Source organism: Drosophila bipectinata, chromosome 3L (genome assembly GCF_030179905.1).
Source record: "Drosophila bipectinata strain 14024-0381.07 chromosome 3L, DbipHiC1v2, whole genome shotgun sequence".
Classification (NCBI taxonomy): Eukaryota; Metazoa; Arthropoda; class Insecta; order Diptera; family Drosophilidae; genus Drosophila; species Drosophila bipectinata.
Genome location: NC_091738.1, coordinates 21923951 through 21941602, shown reverse-complemented (window position 1 = coordinate 21941602; position 17652 = coordinate 21923951). Strand labels below are relative to the sequence as shown.

The 17652-nt window shown below is 47.4% G+C and overlaps 1 protein-coding gene across 1 annotated transcript in view; it reads right to left on the bottom strand.

Annotated features, from left to right (window-relative positions):
- Window positions 1-292: 292 nt before the first annotated feature.
- Window positions 293-17652, bottom strand: part of olf413 (DBH like monooxygenase olf413) — a 102445-nt gene continuing 85085 nt past the window's right edge. The window contains exons 9-11 of the mRNA XM_017247034.3: window positions 16189-16324; window positions 8425-8593; window positions 293-5574 (exon numbers count right to left, since the gene is read on the bottom strand). Of these exons, the coding sequence (XP_017102523.2) occupies window positions 5251-5574; window positions 8425-8593; window positions 16189-16324 (629 nt within the window). The 3' untranslated portion in view covers window positions 293-5250. The remainder of the gene's footprint in view (window positions 5575-8424; window positions 8594-16188; window positions 16325-17652) is intronic.

Genomic DNA, 17652 nt, shown 5'->3' with positions numbered 1-17652 from the left:
AGCGTTTTCAGCTTTTATAGGCAGTTATGTAATTAATTTGCATTTAACTAAATTTGCATAAATAAATACGCAAGATTTTAAGTGGTTATAATCCACCCATACATATCATACATATCGTACGTAGGATATGTGTGCCAATACTTCCAGGCTCCTTTGATGATGGAGCCTCGATTCGTGGATCCCCTACTCGGAGTAGAGATTAAAACACAGGATAACTTCTATATATATATTTAATATATATTTATTTTATTTATTTTTATTTGTATTTTTATTTTTAGGTTTTTTTCTCTTGTTTTGTTTTGTTATTGTAAAAGTTGCTTAGCTTGCGGTTTAGTATTTTACAAAATGATTTTAGTAAGTAACTTAAACACATTCATAGAGAGTAGTTGTTGTTGTAGTCGGAACTTAGCTCACAATCAAACAATGCAGTTCACAACGAATAAATGATGATGCTGCTTCCTGTTCTCGTTATCCTTTAGTTCTGTATCAAAAATGACGTGTGAGTGTTATCATAGTGTGTGGCGACCTGTAGGTGTTGATTTGGCTGTGTTTCTGTATTTCTGTAGTGTGTGTGGGTGTGCGGAGGCAACCGCTTGCATTTTATCCTTAGACAGACTGAGGTTGGGTAGAGCTCGGTTTGAGGTTGGGCTGAACTGAAAGTGTGATTAGGCCGGGATGCCATCGAAGTAGGCTAGGAGCTGTTTACTGCGGTTCGAATTCCTCCAAGTACAGTTGCCTCCGTTCTCACAGAGCTCGTCACTATTACTTATGATCGAATGGTGTTATCCTTCTAGTTGGTTTTACGTTTAGTTTGTTCTTTGGGTGATTTTCTGGATGCCCTAGCCTGACGGCGGCCTGATGGGGGCCTGATGGGGTGGGGTTTAGCTAATCGCTATATATATCTGTACGTTACACTCTATATAGGTATATTTGTATGCATATGTCTGCGTATCTATGTATGTGGGTCTGTATGTAATCCGTTTCATGCAGGAGTATACACAAACACTGAAGATGCTTCTATGATGTCGGCTATGTTAGAACTCTTTGATTGATGTATGTATGGTATGTATGCTTCTTCCCTCTTCAATATGTAACTTTGCTACTATGGCTAACGACAATGCAACTACAATTTTGTGGGTTTCTAACGACACATTTAAATACTTTTTGCAAACTGCTCTACTTTAAAATAGTTTTGTTTTTTTGGTTTTTTTTTCTTTAAATTTTTCTCATATGCAATTCGATTTCCGCACCTCGACTTTCATCTCTCGACTCTTTTCCCCTGTTCGTGTTCCCATATTCGTTCCCGCATCCCCTTCCGTTCCGTTTCGAATCGCCCTTCGCATTCCGTTTCCTTGCCATCGCCAATAGGCTGCCCAAAAAAGTATGCTACACGTTCCGCCCTTCGATCGTCAACTACGTTCTCGCGTCCTTACTCGTACTTTTGCCTAAAACTAGGATATTTCTTTAGCCTACTCCCCCGATCCTCCTATTGATAGCTATGCGGTTTCTTATTATTGCTTTTGCTTTTACGTTTCATCTCATATATGTATGTATGTATAATTTTAATATATATAGTCCTCCGGGGGATTCACGCTGCGCCTCTCAGGGTTCCTTTTACGTTTGAAAAAATCAAGGTACACACTAAAAATAGTTAGGTTCTGTTTTATCGCTTTAGGTAGGTTGTGTTTTGTTTTGGTTTCCTCATTTCTCTTTTCTCGTTTCTCCTTCCCCACGTCTCTCTTTAATTCCTTCTATCGTTCCGCAAAATAAAAGCTTCGAATAGGGGGCCTAAGGACTTGTACAAATATCTTGATACTACTAACATGCTACTATGTGTTCTCTGTGTCCCCGCGTCTGTGTGAGTGTGGTGGTGCTTTATCTGGGACTCGGCATCCAATCTGGGCGTGGATCCCAGAGGAGTTCTTGCCGGGTCCTCGAGATGCCGTTGAGTGGACGAACAAAAGGTGTCTTGCCGGCGACTGCAAAGCGGGGAAACAAAAAGTTAAACTGGCTAATTGGGTCAGTTTTAAAAACTTATTAGTTGGCTGAATAGAGTCCTCCGCCTGGGAGGACAAAGGGCCGAAATGGGAAAAGGACCTGCAGCCGAAAGGCTTCAAAGAAAAACAAGTCGTCCAGACAATCGGACTGACTTTGCAGCCGCGCTTTGCATTTTAAATGGGAATCGGGATTTGAGAGTCCGGTTGATGGGTTTAATATTTTTCGACTAGTCCATCAGCCCATCAAGACACCTTTCCGCTGCTCCCACACTCTGGCCGCCCTCTGTGACCTTTCACAGCACACACTGTGTTTGTGAATGCATTTCAATGCGATTTTCGTTTGGTTGGCTTTAGTTCGCTTTCTAGGTTTTAGATTTAGTTAGATTATTTTAGTTTAGCATTCATTTTGTTTTCTCGTTACGCTTGTATATGTATTTAGTTTTTGAAACTATTTTCCGACTTTTTATCGTTTCTATCGCAAGTACATTTTCCAAAACCGTTTTTGTTGTTTGCTTTTAATTAAATAATATGAATACATTGCTTTGTGTGGTGTGAGTGTTGTGTGTTGCCTGTTTGTTGCTTGTTTTGTGTGCTTTGTGTCTGTTTGCCAGTGGCCGAAACTAATTTCCAATTGGCGGGCCAAAGAAGTAATGTTTTGCGTTTCAGATCCTTCCGCCTGCCTTTGTAATTGAGCGCCCTGTTTTTGCTCTCTACTCGTCCTTGCTCTGCACAGTCACGGGCAAGAAGTTTAATTAATGCCCCAAACAAAGGCAAAAGGTAGAAGAGAGCCGGCAAAAAATGGCCAGGTTGCCATGACAAAGGACAAAGCAGGCGAATCGAAAGCCAAAACTATGAGGACGCCGTCGGTTGCTCATCGCTCCTAATTAGACCTAGTTGGGGCTGCCAGCACGGCTGGAAGCTCTGCCGCTCAGCCGGAATGCCTGCCGGGAAGGGGTCCATTAAAAAGTTGGCCGACAAGTGGCAAAACCTCAAAAACAGGATGGCCCACATAAAAAGGCTGCGCCTCTGGCTGCACCAAAGTTTCACTTTTTTCCCCGTTAACAGGACGAAAGTTGTGAGGGTGAGGGTGTGTCTGTGTCTGTGTGGGGCAAACTTTTAATAGTTTAGCGCAAAACAGTGTTTTTTGTGTTGGTTGCTTGTTTAAATGTTATTTTGATTGTTTCAACTTTGAATTTGCATTCCTAGCTGGCCTACGCCAGCTCGTCACTAATCGTAGTTATAGCAGTTATCCTAAAATATATGATTTGTATATATAGCATGGGATCACGCTGCATCGCATCAAGGGGCTTCTCGCTGGCGCCACTCCTTCGACTTTGTTTGGTATAAAAATGGTGTGTTTATCGCTTCATGCTTCGCTCTGTTTTTATTTTGTTTCTTTTTGTTTTTGTATAAAATACTCACATTCACATTTACAACTACGAACCACATAACTACTTATAGACGTATGGTATTGTATATATATATAGACTTTATAGTATAGTTATCGTATGTGTATATATAAATTTACTTTACTTTCATATCGTATGTATATGGTATATTTTACTACTTCGAGCAGATCTTGGCGGCTACTCCACACGTTGCTGAGAGTCCTTCAACCGTCCGGCCCGCAAGTGCTTGTAGATTCTAGTGAGACGTTAATCCTATGCCTAGAGCTGCTAGAGCTGATCGAGAGCCTAATCACACACCCTGTATAATGCTTCAACTCCTCTACCATCTACCACCTACCACCTATCGTCTATCATCCGTCGTGGCTAACAATTCCGCAATTAGTTTCCGGTGTCCGGTATCCCATATTCCCCTCAATCCCCACTCCGCCTACCGAAGAGTATTTACAGCTTAGATCTAGAAAATAGGTATAGCCTAGGGTGTGTGTAACTTAGAGAGTTAGTAGAACGAAGCGAGTTGGGAGGACAGAGTCGACACTTTGAGTGTAGAGAGTAGTTGCTTGCGTTTCTCGAAGAAGCAGGTAGACTTGCGATAGCTAACTAAATAGGAATTAGGAATAAGAAGCGAGGATAGCCTGATCGGACAAGGGATTGCCTCGTCCTCCTTAAAAGATACCAGTTGAGTGCGAGGGAAACTATACAAAACATGAAAGGAAAGTTGGCTCTTCTGCCATCTGCCATCTGCCGCCTTCTCTGCTGCGTTCCTTAATCAATTTTATTCTTAGTCTTTTGCGAAACAAAGTAAAGTCCTTCAAGTCTTTCTGAAATGTCCCTAACTGAACCACCTGCTCCGCCTCTCTCGTATTCGCTTTTAAATGGACGTATAAGTTATGTACGTGTTTATGAGTATGTGTGGGTGATGTGTCTACGATCCCGCGCCCGAACCTACACAGTTGCACTTGGTGGTTCGGCACTAAACTTAACTGGTTAGGGGGAAGGGCCTGAAGCATGCTCCTCCAACGTGCCACTCGACGCCGATTCCCTTCTACGATTGTTTCTTGCAATGCCCAACAAAACCCACCAGACGCTCAAGCTTTACACGAGTCAGACCCTACTCTGTATACATAGATATCTAAATATAGGGTACGCTATATATCGTTATGGTTGAAGGAGTGACTGCACACATATAGCCATATATACGCTAGTCGGGGTGTATATCTATAATATCTGTATCTTTTACAATTTCGCGTTTGTATATTCTATAACGACAACAACAACTAATTATTGCTTTTCGGTTTTTCTCGACATTGTTTTGCTTTTTAAATTAAAGTTTTTCGGTTTCTTCCGTTTCCGTTTTCCGCTTATTTCTAATCTAAAAAATATCGTTAATAATTTACTAAACTCTAGAACAAAATCAACAAAACCGTGGAGGGAGGAGCTTAAATCAAAGGGACGGGTGGGGTGCCCAGCAGGTGTACATAGGTGTGGGGAGGGGCCAGGGACTACGGGGAAGCTTTTATACGCTAGCTTATTATGAATATTTAATGTCCTTCTCCTGCCGCACGTCCTTCGGCGTCTATTTGTATCTGTAGTAGGATTAAGAGATGTCATTTATAGTTTGAGAGCTGTAGTTGAGTTGCCATTATGGTGTGTTGCCAGTTTTCCAGTTTCCAGTTGGCCATCTTGCCACTGGATCTCCATCTACTGTGTGTGTGTGCGCGTGTGTGGCATGGCCCAGTGTGGGTGTGTGTTTAGTTTTGAGTGTTGAGACGGTGGTGCCTGTGCGTCCTGCTGCTGCCGCGGCTGCTTCTGATCTCCCCAGACGAACCTCCTTAGACGGAGTCCCCTCACGTCCTGAGCATCAGCAGGAGCCACCAGGTGGAGGCCCCCAGCCAGAGGAGCCGGCTGGTGAACTCGCCGGCCCTTCCGGTGCCCTGGCTCAGGCCCAGGACGTCGGTCGCCGAGCTCCGGCTGCTCCGCGCCGCTCCCTCGATGATGTTGTTGTTGTCCAGCTCGTGCAGCACCGGCAGCTCACTTAGATCGGACCCGGTGGGCTGCGGAGGGACGGTGCGCTCGGTGGGCGGGGCGAAGAGCCGCTTCGGCTTGCACCGTCGGTGCTTCTTGTAGGTCTTGGTCACATTTATGCTGTAGCCCTCGAGGAACTCGGAGCCCTGTGAAGGAGAGAGGAAATGGAGGACATTAGTGGCTGTGGCTCTGGATCGGGATCTGTGTATAATAAATTACGACATTAATTAAATTTCTCCATCTTCACTCCGCTTTTCGGCGGCGAGCGAGGAAATTGAAAAGCTTATTTATGCCGTTGAGAGTGCAAAAAAAAGGACGAAAGCAAAGGACGAGGACACTGGGGCACAGTACTTTTCAGTTTAAAGTCCAGGAAATTAAAACGTTAACAGGCCTTTAATTAGAAGATGCTTTGGATCTCAAAATAAACATCCTGAAAAGGGGGAACCCGATACCGATAGGTGTACAATAATTGGGCGACAGCAATCGCAACCAAACTGAAAATAAATTTCTGGTCCAATCGGTCCAAAACAAGGCAGACTGAGAGAAGACTCCCCACTGACACCCACTCTCACAGCCACACCCCAACCCAAGCCCGTGGCCGCACGGTGTTTACTCCGGCGAGTCCCCACGGGATTCGTTGGCTGAATTTTGTGTTTTAATTACGCTGAATAAATTTGTGTTTATAAATAGGTTGGATCCTGGGACTCGGGCTGCGGTCAAATATTTTATGCCCAGTCGAAAATCTAAATCTAGCAAATGTCTGCATTCGCAGAGCCACAGTGGGGACACACCAGTGGAGCAGGGGAGGGCGGTCCCGACTTCATAACGATTGTTTACTAATAATATTATGCAAATCGGGCGACGGCTAGGACGTCGCTGAATGCGGAGCTCGTTGTTTGTTGTTGAATTTTTGACAAGGCACTTCATGAACCGTTTTGGGGCGAGCACAAAAACGGAAAACAAAAACGGCAGTCGGAGAAAATAAAATTCGGAGAAGGCATCGAGAGGTGGGGCCCGCCACATCCAGGTGAGGGCTTGAGCAGAGTGTTCCCCGGGTTGCCACTGACAGATATTTTAATTGAAAAGAGAGGCGCTGCCTGGGCTGCCAGTTGCCGGTTGCCTGTTGCCAAGGCCATTGAGGTTGAGCGGTATAAAATGTGCAATTTTGTGTTATGCATAAATTGTGGACTTTAATTGCGCCACCACTGCCTCCTGCTCCCGCAAGTTTGGAGGCTGAGTGTGTGCAGAGATTGACATACTAATTAGGTGGGTCCACCAGGCCTTTTTTTTTGGGTTTTTTTGGCTTTTCGGGCAGCTTTGATGGAAAGTGGGCCACATATTTTATTTTAGGCTAATTAATCTGACCTATGCAAAGCAGGGCTAACACAAAGGTGCCTCTGTCCGGGGCCCAGAAACTAACACCGGGCTTGTCCGGGACTTGACTTTAATCAGGGAGCCGTATCAATCAGTATGTGTTCCGTGTCATTTCCCAGTTGGTTAGGCATCCGGAATTCATTGGGTTTAATCTTCAACGCCACTGCCCATCGGGGTCCTTCGGCTCGAAACTTTTTGCCACCGGAATCCGGGTCTTCCGACTCACTGGAGCCTGGGGCCCGGCCCGGAGAGCCTGAGGCTTTGTGAAAATTAATCAGAAACTTCTTGCGCTTCCTTGTCACCTTTTTGTCCGAGTATATTTTTCGCTACATTTAACTGCCATTCACCTTTGGCCCGAAACACCCTGGCCGAACTATGGCCCTGCCCACCACCCGGTGCTAATTTGTGCGTTTTAGGGTTTTTTACAAATCCATGGGCTGTCGGTCAAAGGCCGGGGAATGCTCGGGCGGGTGCTTCAATGAATTATTGACTAACGGACAGCTGCGAAAAAACGGCAAAAGCCTAGCAGAACTGGGCTGAAACGGCTGCCACATTTAAGCCAACAGCACGGAAAATCGATGACAATTCAAGCGTTGATAATTTCGCTCGAGAGCCAAGTCAGTGGCATAAAAACGGCAACAACTCCCAACTTGAGCAATCTCCCTACATTTCCACAGTGCAAAGCATTAAAGGATGCGGCGCCCCAGAAATATATGGCGGCCAAGAAGAAGGCGGGAGAATCATGCTCATATGGGAGCATTCAGTCAGTTGGTTTAAGCCATTTTGGACGTGAATTAGAGGCAGCTGGCTGGCCTGCCCACTGTGTGACCCATTAGAATGATCGTTGTCGAAGTCGTACGTGTGTCGGCCCGATATATACATATATGTGACCCAGCCGGCGTCCCTTTAGCCTTCATCCGACATCCTATAGCCAACATCCACTTTCCACTATCCACTATCCACTCCAGACTGCCGTAAAGTGGCGCCTAACAAACTCGAACGAGCCAACGAGCGCTGCCCATGGCCGCAATGCAATTGATTGCACTTTATAACGTGCGGTTTCCGGTAGACATTACCCGCATTTTGCCCCAACCGACGCTACCAGGATGTGGGATGTGGCCCTGCTGAGGGATGAGATGGGAGCTAGGGCCCTAATGTCTTTTCTGCTTTAACTCTCCTGCATTGCTGCACCACCCCGCCCAATGAATAAATGAGCACTTGCCCAGGTCCTGTGCTGTGTGGGTGGCCGACTGTGGGCTGGCCATCAAATGGCAGAAAGAAAAATTATCCCAGATATTGTCTAGCAATTTAGCTGATTAAGCTGATGGATGTAAAGCAGCAGGACGAGCAGGACAACGGCAGGAGCAGCAGCCGGAGCCGGAGCAGCGAAATGTTCCCGGCGATTAGGGCGAACGAGCCAAGTAAGAAAAACGAGATTGAGATGCCCAGATAGATAAAAAGGGTTAATGCGATTTCGACTGTGACAGAGCTGCCAGGGAGATTGTTTCCCCAACTCCGGCTCCACTGGAAAAAATACTCCATCTTAACATCCGACTGGCACTCTGGCACAAAGTTTGGCCCTTATCTTCGGGCATAAATCGAAAAGTCGGGCTTTAACTTACCGGCACCACATGGTTCTTGGCCCCCCAGCAGATGGGCTTGAAGCTGCCCTTACGAGTGGCCTCCTGGAACTCGCCAAATTGATTTTCCCAATCGTAGGATATCAGACGTGCCTCCAGAGTCATTCCGGCCAATTCGGGTGGCGATGATATAAGCACGGGATTCGAGTCGCTGCAAGATAAGAAGGAGAGGAGAGGCGGCGTTAGCTAAATAACATTATTAACTTTATTATTATTGTCAACTTTGATTAGGACTTAAAATTTATTACACTCGCAGTGCGGCCCAGAGTGAGACGTTTCCGAAAGCCGAATGACGCCAACCCTCAGTCACCCCCACTCCTACACGGTAACAGGACGAAAAGGCGCTTTGCCAGCAGATTTTCAACTTTTCCCCCCAGAATTCGAAACCCGAAATCCAGAAGCCAGAATCCTGAATCCAGAGGCCAAGAGGGTGGCTCTGATCCCCGACCGGTGGATTCCTTTCGCCGGGTAAGTCCTGGCAGATTTGCGCCGGGATTTTCGTCCGGGAAGGCGCGCGCTCGACAAAAACTTGAGCTAATTAATCTTTTAGATTTTCATTTGTGACGCGTCAAATACGCTGTTACATTTTCGGTCTGCAGAGCCAAGCCGACCCAGTGGCTTGGCGAAATAAAAACCGCACACGAACCGACTCGGCCCGGGCCGGGACCCCGAGGGGTAGAAAAACGTAACAAATGGGCCAAAAGTGTAAAACCTCAATGCTGCCCAATCAGTGGCGTAGTCCTCCGTCCTGAGGGGCCTCGCCGGAAGAGGCGAGGGAGATGACTAATGGATTGGCTCATGCTCTGTGGCTCTGTTTGTTTACTGATTATTCAATTGTGTCAACCCTGCATCCACGCCGAGGTCTCTCCTTAAACAAATATCTATAATTTGGCTGTTTAATTCGATTTCTGTTTCACTCAGGATTAGCCATTAATCACGAGTCCCTGGCAGGCTTAGCAGGGCGATCACCGAAGGTGGTTTGGTATTCAAAAGGGAACTGATTTATCGTCATCATCTGACAAGAAATGTCTTTCAAAAGGCATTTTAAACTTTTGCAGCACTATGGCAGAGCTCATCCCTCCTCTCCACGCCACTGCACTGGATGTTGTGCAATAAAAATTCCCTCTATATATTCATCTCATCGCATTCATTCCTCCATTCATTCATTTCGCCTCGGCTCGTCCTGTTTCGGCCTCTCCGTGCCCACCCACCCCGACATGTCCGCCCTTACAATTAGGCTAATTAATTTCGTTCTTTGCCGGGCATTACGAAAAATGTTGCTTTAATTTCGTAGAACACTAGCTCCCAGGGAAACAGGGAGTTACGGGTTAGAGGGGGAGCCACGCACATTTTCTTTGTGCTCTCCACCGAGTTGTTTTTGTCGGCCGGCAGAATCCTTTGGAAGCCGCAAACAAATCTCTTTTAATTAATTTATGATTCCACTCAATCCGCATCGAGGGTTGCGTCTGCGATAGTCCTCTTCAGCCAGTCAAGGTGCCACGCGGGGGTGCTGCAGGGGTGGGCTCTTGTGGCAAGCCAGCCATGGCAGGGGGCAGGGCAGGGCAGGGGTGGGGCTGAGTGCCGCTGCAACAGCCGCAACAATTTGCGGTTGCAAACACGAAAAATATTAATGTCTGCGGATTGATTGCAAAAGCCCCGCCCCTCGCCGGGCCACCTCCTCTAATGGCACGGCCACTTGTGCGAGTCCTGCCCGCATGTCCGTGCGGTCCATGTCCGGGTCCATGTCCTGCGCCCCGCAATAATGATAATATAAAATAATATATGGCCGGCCCGTCTCCGGGCATCTGTTTTGCGGGCTTGCAGTGCACTCGAAACAAGTTAGGGAGCCCTTTCGACTGGAAGCTGGCTTGGAGAGAGTTCCTCCAACAAATTTCTCTCCGTGCAGCTGCAGCACATCCTTCCCTTTCGCATTTCAAGGGTGCAGGGATCGCCGGCTAATATATCCGGTCGGCATGACCGTAACCGAAGCCGCCGTGACCTCCCACCTTCATATAATAAATATAAATGCAGTCGGAACTCGCACAGATGTGGGTAATGTAAAAACGGGATAACATCCTGGATCCCGGCATCCTGGAGTGTGTGCTGCCCCGCCCCATCCGTCCACTCGAAGTCACCGCCCCGCCCCGTCGAGTGGCATCAATCGTCGGCGTTTTAGCCTTATCGCCAGTGACTCCATTGGCACTCAGTATAATTAAAATGATGGCCCGGCAGCAACAGGATTCGGGATGCAGTATCAGCCAGCTAACCAGGAGGGGACAAAGGCACGGAGGAGCTCCAGAGTGGGGGAGCCACTGGTTTGGCATTGTTGATTATAAAACCCAATGGCACATCACAATGCCGGCCCCGAAATGCATTTCGAGCGGAACCAGCTCCAGGCCATACACCATCTCCAACTGTTCGAGCTCCTGTTCCAGCTTCTGCTTCTGCTCCTGCGCCCGATCCGGCTCCTGGCCCTCCAGTGGCATTTGCACTGCCAATCCGCATCCACAAACATTCCCATTCACATTTCCATTCCCATTGCCATTCCGAGCTGCTACAGCAACTGCAATGCGCTGGCAATGGGTTTATTTATGTAGCGTTATGACGACGGGCGACGGGGGGCGTGGCCAAGTAGCGCAGTAGCTGAAGGATGCCCTCCCCAATGTCATGTGTGTGTGTGTGCGGCATTTATGACCTCCTGTTCGCATTGGGGCAGAATTCAATTTTGAACTCGAACGCAATTGCAATTGGCATAACGGGCGAGAGTCCGACCTCGATGACAAATGAAAACTAAACTGGCGAGGCGGAACGGATATATCTGATCGAGCCATCTATTAAGAGTCAAAAAATGCGAAATCGGGCTTAAACGGGAGTAATGGATTGCCGAATCGAGAATGGGCCCGTGTCCTTGGCAACCTGCCACCGAGCGGAAAAGCAAAAGTTAACAAGGAGATTCCATATCGCCGCATAATTGCGAAAGGTATCGATGGCAAAGGGAATCGACGTATGCGGCCCGGCAATCCGATATGCAGAGCCAAGGAAAAGGAGCCGTCACAAAGTAATAAAGGATATCATGAGCCTTAATGAGGCCCCTTCTGGGAGGGCTGGGAGACAAAGAGGATATCTGTATCGCCCAGCCCCGAACAATTAACAGGAGCCGCGGCGGAGCCCAAAGGCAAGCACTATAAAATGAAGCCAATTTGCGTAGCTCAACAAACAGAAAGCGCCAATAAAACAACAAAGGGGCCAAAGGACCCAGTCAGGAGGCCGGGGACAGGGGACAGGGCACAGTGGACAGTGGACAGGGAGTGGAAATGCACACAACTTGAATAATTACTTTGATTTTAATGCCGGGCCAGAAGCAGGCCAGTGGCGAGCCAGACACAAACGCACGTACAATTAAAATTAATTTCGGTGGCCATGGCAAGTGCGTAAATTGTAAAAACCACTATCACATTATTTTTTCTGGTTTTCCCCTTTATTCCGGCCATCGGGCCATCTGACCATCGCACCATAGCACCGTCGAGCCGCATGCAAAAATCAGGCAACAAAACCCGAAAACGTAAAACGTAAATTAAGCCAATAACGGGGCAATCGGGTCGGGCATCAGACCGATTCAGGAATCAGGTCCTCGGTTCTCGGCCCTCGCCAAAGGACTCTTCGCAGGGAGGGGGATCAGCCGTGTGCGTGGATGTGGTGAGAAGTGGGTGGCCGCGGGACTCGGTCCTTAGACCTGGGCTGGGCGCATGATCGATGAACCTCAGACATTCGGAGAGTGCACGGGAAAAACCACTTTTGTAGTTTTATTTATTTTCAATCAAGTTTAAAGGACGTTTTAAAATTAAAACTTTAACCCAAAGCTTATCAAACCAGTTCTGGTTTACCTGAGAGCTTGTGAAGAATGAATTAAGTCGAATAGGAATTAGATTTCAGCTTCCATTAGGTACATGTCTGCCCCAATTTAAATTGCAGATGCCCCAAAGAGCATTGCTAATATTCAAAATCTCAGGTAACAGCAAATAGCTTTATCATAAAATGGTAAATATCCTGTAAAAATGCAGCTCCTGGCTTCCACAGAAAAATATTGAAATACATGCACCTTGGAGAAATGCCAAAAGTGGTTTGGCCAATTAATTTGGGAGATGTGATTGATAGAATTTCCAGAAATGGAAAATGAAGTCTCGAAATGTGAAATATGAAAGCTAATCAATGCAGAAGTAGTTGTGGCGAGTCACTCGGCACTCTTTAAATGGTAACGAATAAATACTTTTGTCTTTTTATCTGCACTCCATTCGGGCCTATCACTAACCTATCACTCGCTGAAGCTTCTTTACTCTCGCTCTTAAATTACACAGCACAAACGAAATCAGATATGCGTATCCATTATGTCAGTATCAGTTTATCTTTAATGAATAGTGTTATTGACCAACGTGGTTTTACTTAAGTGGAGAATCTAAGGGTTTAAATTAATAATCGGAGTACTCAGAGCCTAATTGAAGTATTTATTTCAAAAGACAAGTGTCTGAATATTATTTCCAAGAAAAGTAAGGTTCTGTGGAGCATATAACTTTCCCTTTAAGAGGTCTCATAGAGTGCGCATAATATGCCTGTGAGTTATTGCAGAGATGATGCTGGTTCGTGCAACAACTTCTTCAAATTCCCACAATGCACAAATTGCAAATTGCCGAGTTGCAAACTTAATCTCGGGCAGCGTTTCTCACTGTGCTGCATTCCGTTCTGCTGCGAGTCGATGTCCTGATGGCCCTCCGCCCACCTCCCATGCACTGCATTGTGTGCTTTATGTCCTTGGGCCCCGACGCACGCTAACGACTTCAATGGGTTTTGCATGATGACGATGACGACAACGACAACGATGGGCCTGGTGATGGGCGGCCATCCCCATAATGCCGCCACCCCTCGCCTGGACCAGCTGCAGCCGCCCTGATGGCTGATGGCTGATGGAGAGTGTATCTGTGTGTGTTGGTCAATTGAGCCGCAGTTGAACTGCAAACAATTTTGGAAGCCCCTTGGTACACTCGCCGAAAATCAGTGCGTATCAAATTAAATTGCATTTCGACCACAACAAGCATCCAGGCTCTTAGAGATTGGGGGAGGGGAGTGGTGGGCAGGACTCTGGTTTGGCATTTGCAAGTGGCTTATAATTACATTAGTTGCAGACCAATTGAGCCTCAATTTGGCCGGCGCTGCTGGCTACAACCTGTGTGCATCATTAGCTTATCATTCAGCGTGGCATGCCGAGTCGGACGAGGCTCGGATGTATGGCCACTGTTGTGTGAACTGGCCGATAAAAACAATCAGTTTCAGAGCCCGACTAGGCGGGTTGGGCAGATTTTATTTAATTTTGACATCAAATAGGGTTGCTGCGATTTTAAGAGTGTAATTACTCCACACAGACCTGCGAAATACGCCAATGAAACATTAATATAATAAGTCAGCACTCTCCACCGAATTTGGGAATTTGGAGAGGTGTACTTAGTTCCGAATGCAGTCGGGGAAACTCTATTATTGAATCCCAAACACCATGCACCGTACATGGTCCCTTTTCGGTCGGAAAACAATGTTATTGCTTCGACGGTGTTCGTTTTCCATCATTGTTTAATTAAACCTGAAGCGCACAACATGCGGTACCTGCGGGCGATCCCGACTAGAACAAATAGGAGCCACATGCAGTGTAGCATGGACACCCCTGACCACTAACCTCTGACCACCGCCCCCTCACTGCACTCGTTCGTTTGTTGTCGTTCGGTTTTCATTATGAATTTTAATCCTCATATCGCATTCGCACTTTCGGTTGCAGGAGCCCGTTGTCCGGATCTGCATCGGGTGGAGGGAGTCCGGACCCGTAGCCGGACATTAAGCGCTACAAAATTGCAGTGCCCGTAATAACTGACTGGCAACAATGCCAAGAACAGCGGCGGAGTGGCCGGGCCGGGCCGGGGGGGCCTCGTATTAAACAAACAACAACAAGCGCGTGAAAGAACAACGCCAAAAATAACAAGAGCCGGAACAGGGCCTGAACCCCGGGCCCGTCCTCGTCACGGGCTGGGTTCCGGGGGTAGCGCCCCATAACGACAGACAATTGCAAATGACTTTATCAATTCATGTCGATTTCGGGAGCACGCAGTTCAGGGGGAGAGGCCGTGTCGTGTGTGTTCGAAGTCCATGAGTCCACGGTCCATGAAGTGGACATTGTCCGGACAAAAAGCCAATGCACATGCCCAGGACAGGACCCTCTTCCTCCCTGTCTGCACGTCCTTACAACAGAAAACGGTGGGCAGACAATGCCGTCGATGATGGGCTCAGGATCGGGCTCGGGCCGAACTACAACACTTCGCTTGGACATGAAATGCGACATTATGGCCGGGACACTGAATGGGACGATATATTAAATTTGGGGCCTGGCTTTAACCCTTTTGGAGCACTTAATCGATCCTCATTACCGGGCTTGTGCAAAACCAATCAGGCCGCAAATACCAACTAACACTTTCAGCAGCCGTCTTTCATCTTAACGCCAACCACTCTCCGGCGTAACTCATTTACGTGGCCATATTTTCCGCTCCTTACCTTTTGCCATCCCGACCGTAATCCATTTATGCCGTTTGCTTTGATTTGCGGTGGTTGGACGGACTGGGGGACGCCAGGACGAGCGTGGACCATAGAAAATTATCTTTGATTCGGCTTGATTAGATTGCAGCCCCGCCTGTGTCAATAGGAAGTGATTAATAGGGCGTGTCCTTGCCCCCGACTCTGGTTTAATTTCGACTAATTTTCAGCGCACGCTTTAATACAATATTTATGAGTCGTTGCTGATTTATCCTAGACCACTGGAGCACCACCCGGCGCCCATCGAAGGGTCAAGTGCCAGAATGGACCCGTAGTGACGGCTGACTGATGGCTGGGTGGCTCGTTGGTTAGGTGGCTTCGGCATCCCTCCCCGTTGTTTATTTAGCACTTGTCGGTAATAGAAATCAATATTTTCTAAATAAAAGAGAGACCTTCCGGGCGAGGTCGTGGATAGCAGTCCTTCGCCCTCTGCTGTCTCGTAATTTATTTTTCCACATTCACAATTCTCAATTAGAGCCGAGCTGGGAGCTGGGAGCTGGCTGGGTGCAGTGTTCAGTGCTCAGTTCATTTTCCGATTGTTTGTTAGGCAAATACTTCAGAGGAGAGAGAATACCCGACGAGGACGACCTCTCGGCGCCCTCCCCATCCGGTCGCCCCTTTGGCTGCCACTGCTGGCTTCGTTAGGTGATTTGGTTATGCAACAACATCATTAAATCACCAATTACTTTAGTCAACAGAGGAGCAAACCGAATTTCCTTACACACAAGTCAAGTCGGAGCCCCAGGCCGGGAGCGCCGAGTGGGCGGAAGAGGACTCCGAAGAGTCTAGTGGTGCTACAAAGGATCCGAATTGAATGTGAATAGCGAGCAAATTGTCGGGGGCATTGTGCCCGTTTTCAGGACTTAAGCTGCACCATTTGTCGATTAATTAGTTGAAACGCGGCGGCATTCATTTTTGAATAGGTGATGGTTGGATAGTTCCCGCATTCGAGCTGATTGATCCTGTGGGGACCGCCCACCCGTGTCGCAATTTTGAATCCCCAGGCTTGCAACTCGAGATGTGTCAATTTTCATTAGCCCAGGATCCGTTGCTGGAATCCGGCCGTGCCGTCGGGCAGTACACATACAATTTTGATAAGAGGAAGGAAAATAAAGTACTTACGTTGCCAGTTGCTCGATGCCGAGGGAGTGCAGCACTGTCGGCAGGCTGGGGAGTGAGTGGCACGTTGTCAGCTTCTTCTGGCGAGGATAGTACAGTGTCAGCACCGTGCAGCTCTCTTCCTTCATGGTAAGCCCACCTGGTGGAGAGGGAGAATCAGATGGAGAATCAGATGAAATGCATAAGAAATGCAGCTGTGAAAAACAAAAGCGAAGCACCAGCCCCCTCAGCCGCGCAGAATGCAAAGAATTTACCGAGAGTCCTGCACAATTTCCTGCCTGGCTGGTCAGGTAAGTCTTCTCCAGCCGGAGCCACCCAGTCGAGGCGAGGGCTTCTTCGGCTGTCTTGCAACAAAGGAGAAAATTAAGCGGCTGTTGCAGTTGGCAGAGCAGTAAAGCAGCCAAGGCGCCATCATAATAATATTGCAAACCGGAGACAACGCCGATGCTGATGGCTCGGAACGGGCCGGGAGCGCCCATTTGCTGCCTGGGCGGGAATTGCTTTATTTGAGTTGTACTTGGGCCGGGCTTTATTTCCCGTGCACACGCCTCACTGCCTCTCTGTCCTGTCGTCCTGTCTGCGGATCCTGTTCCTTTCTTTTCTGCTCAGTTCGGCGAAACATCGTTACGTTTGTCTATTTGCAACTCGGTGTGTCTCCATTGAGAGTTGTCACCCGTCAGCCATCCTCCTCCTTACCCACTCCCCGCCTCCGATTTCCACCAAAACACTTCAGTACCATCTGCAATTCGCATTTGCCCGCTGAATTGTGTAGATTGTTTGAATTTGTGCAAGCAAGCAAGAAAGTCAAACTTTCGTTATATGCTTTTTATGTTTTTATACCCTTGCAGAGGGTTTTATAATTTTGGTCAAAAGTGTGCAACGCAGTGAAGGAGACATCTCCGACCCTATAAAGTGTATATATTCTTGATCAGGATCACCTCCTGAGTTGATATGAGCATGTCCGTCTGTCCGTCTGTCCGTCTGTCCGTCTGTCCGTCTGTCCGTCTGTCCGTCTGTCTGTCCGTCTGTCTGTCCGTCTGTCTGTCTGTCCGTTTCTACGCGAACTAGTCTCTCAGTTTTAAAGCTATCGTCTTGAAACTTTGCACACACCCTTCTTTCCTTTGCACGCAGTATATAAGTCGGAACGGCCCGGATCGGCCGACTATATCCTATAGCTGCCATATAACTGATTGATCGGAAATGGTATAACTTTGGTGTTTTTAGAGTTAGAGAGTTCAAATTTGACATGAGAGCTATTTTTGGCAAAATATTATGACATGCCAAATTTTGTAAGGATCGGCCGACTATATCCTATAGCTGCCATATAACTGAACGATCGGAAATGACCCAACTTTCGTGTTTTTGATGATAGAAAGCTGGAACTTGGTACACATTCTATTTTTGGTCAGTTAATCCGATCTACCAAATTTCATAACGATCGGTTGACTATATCTTATAGCTGACATA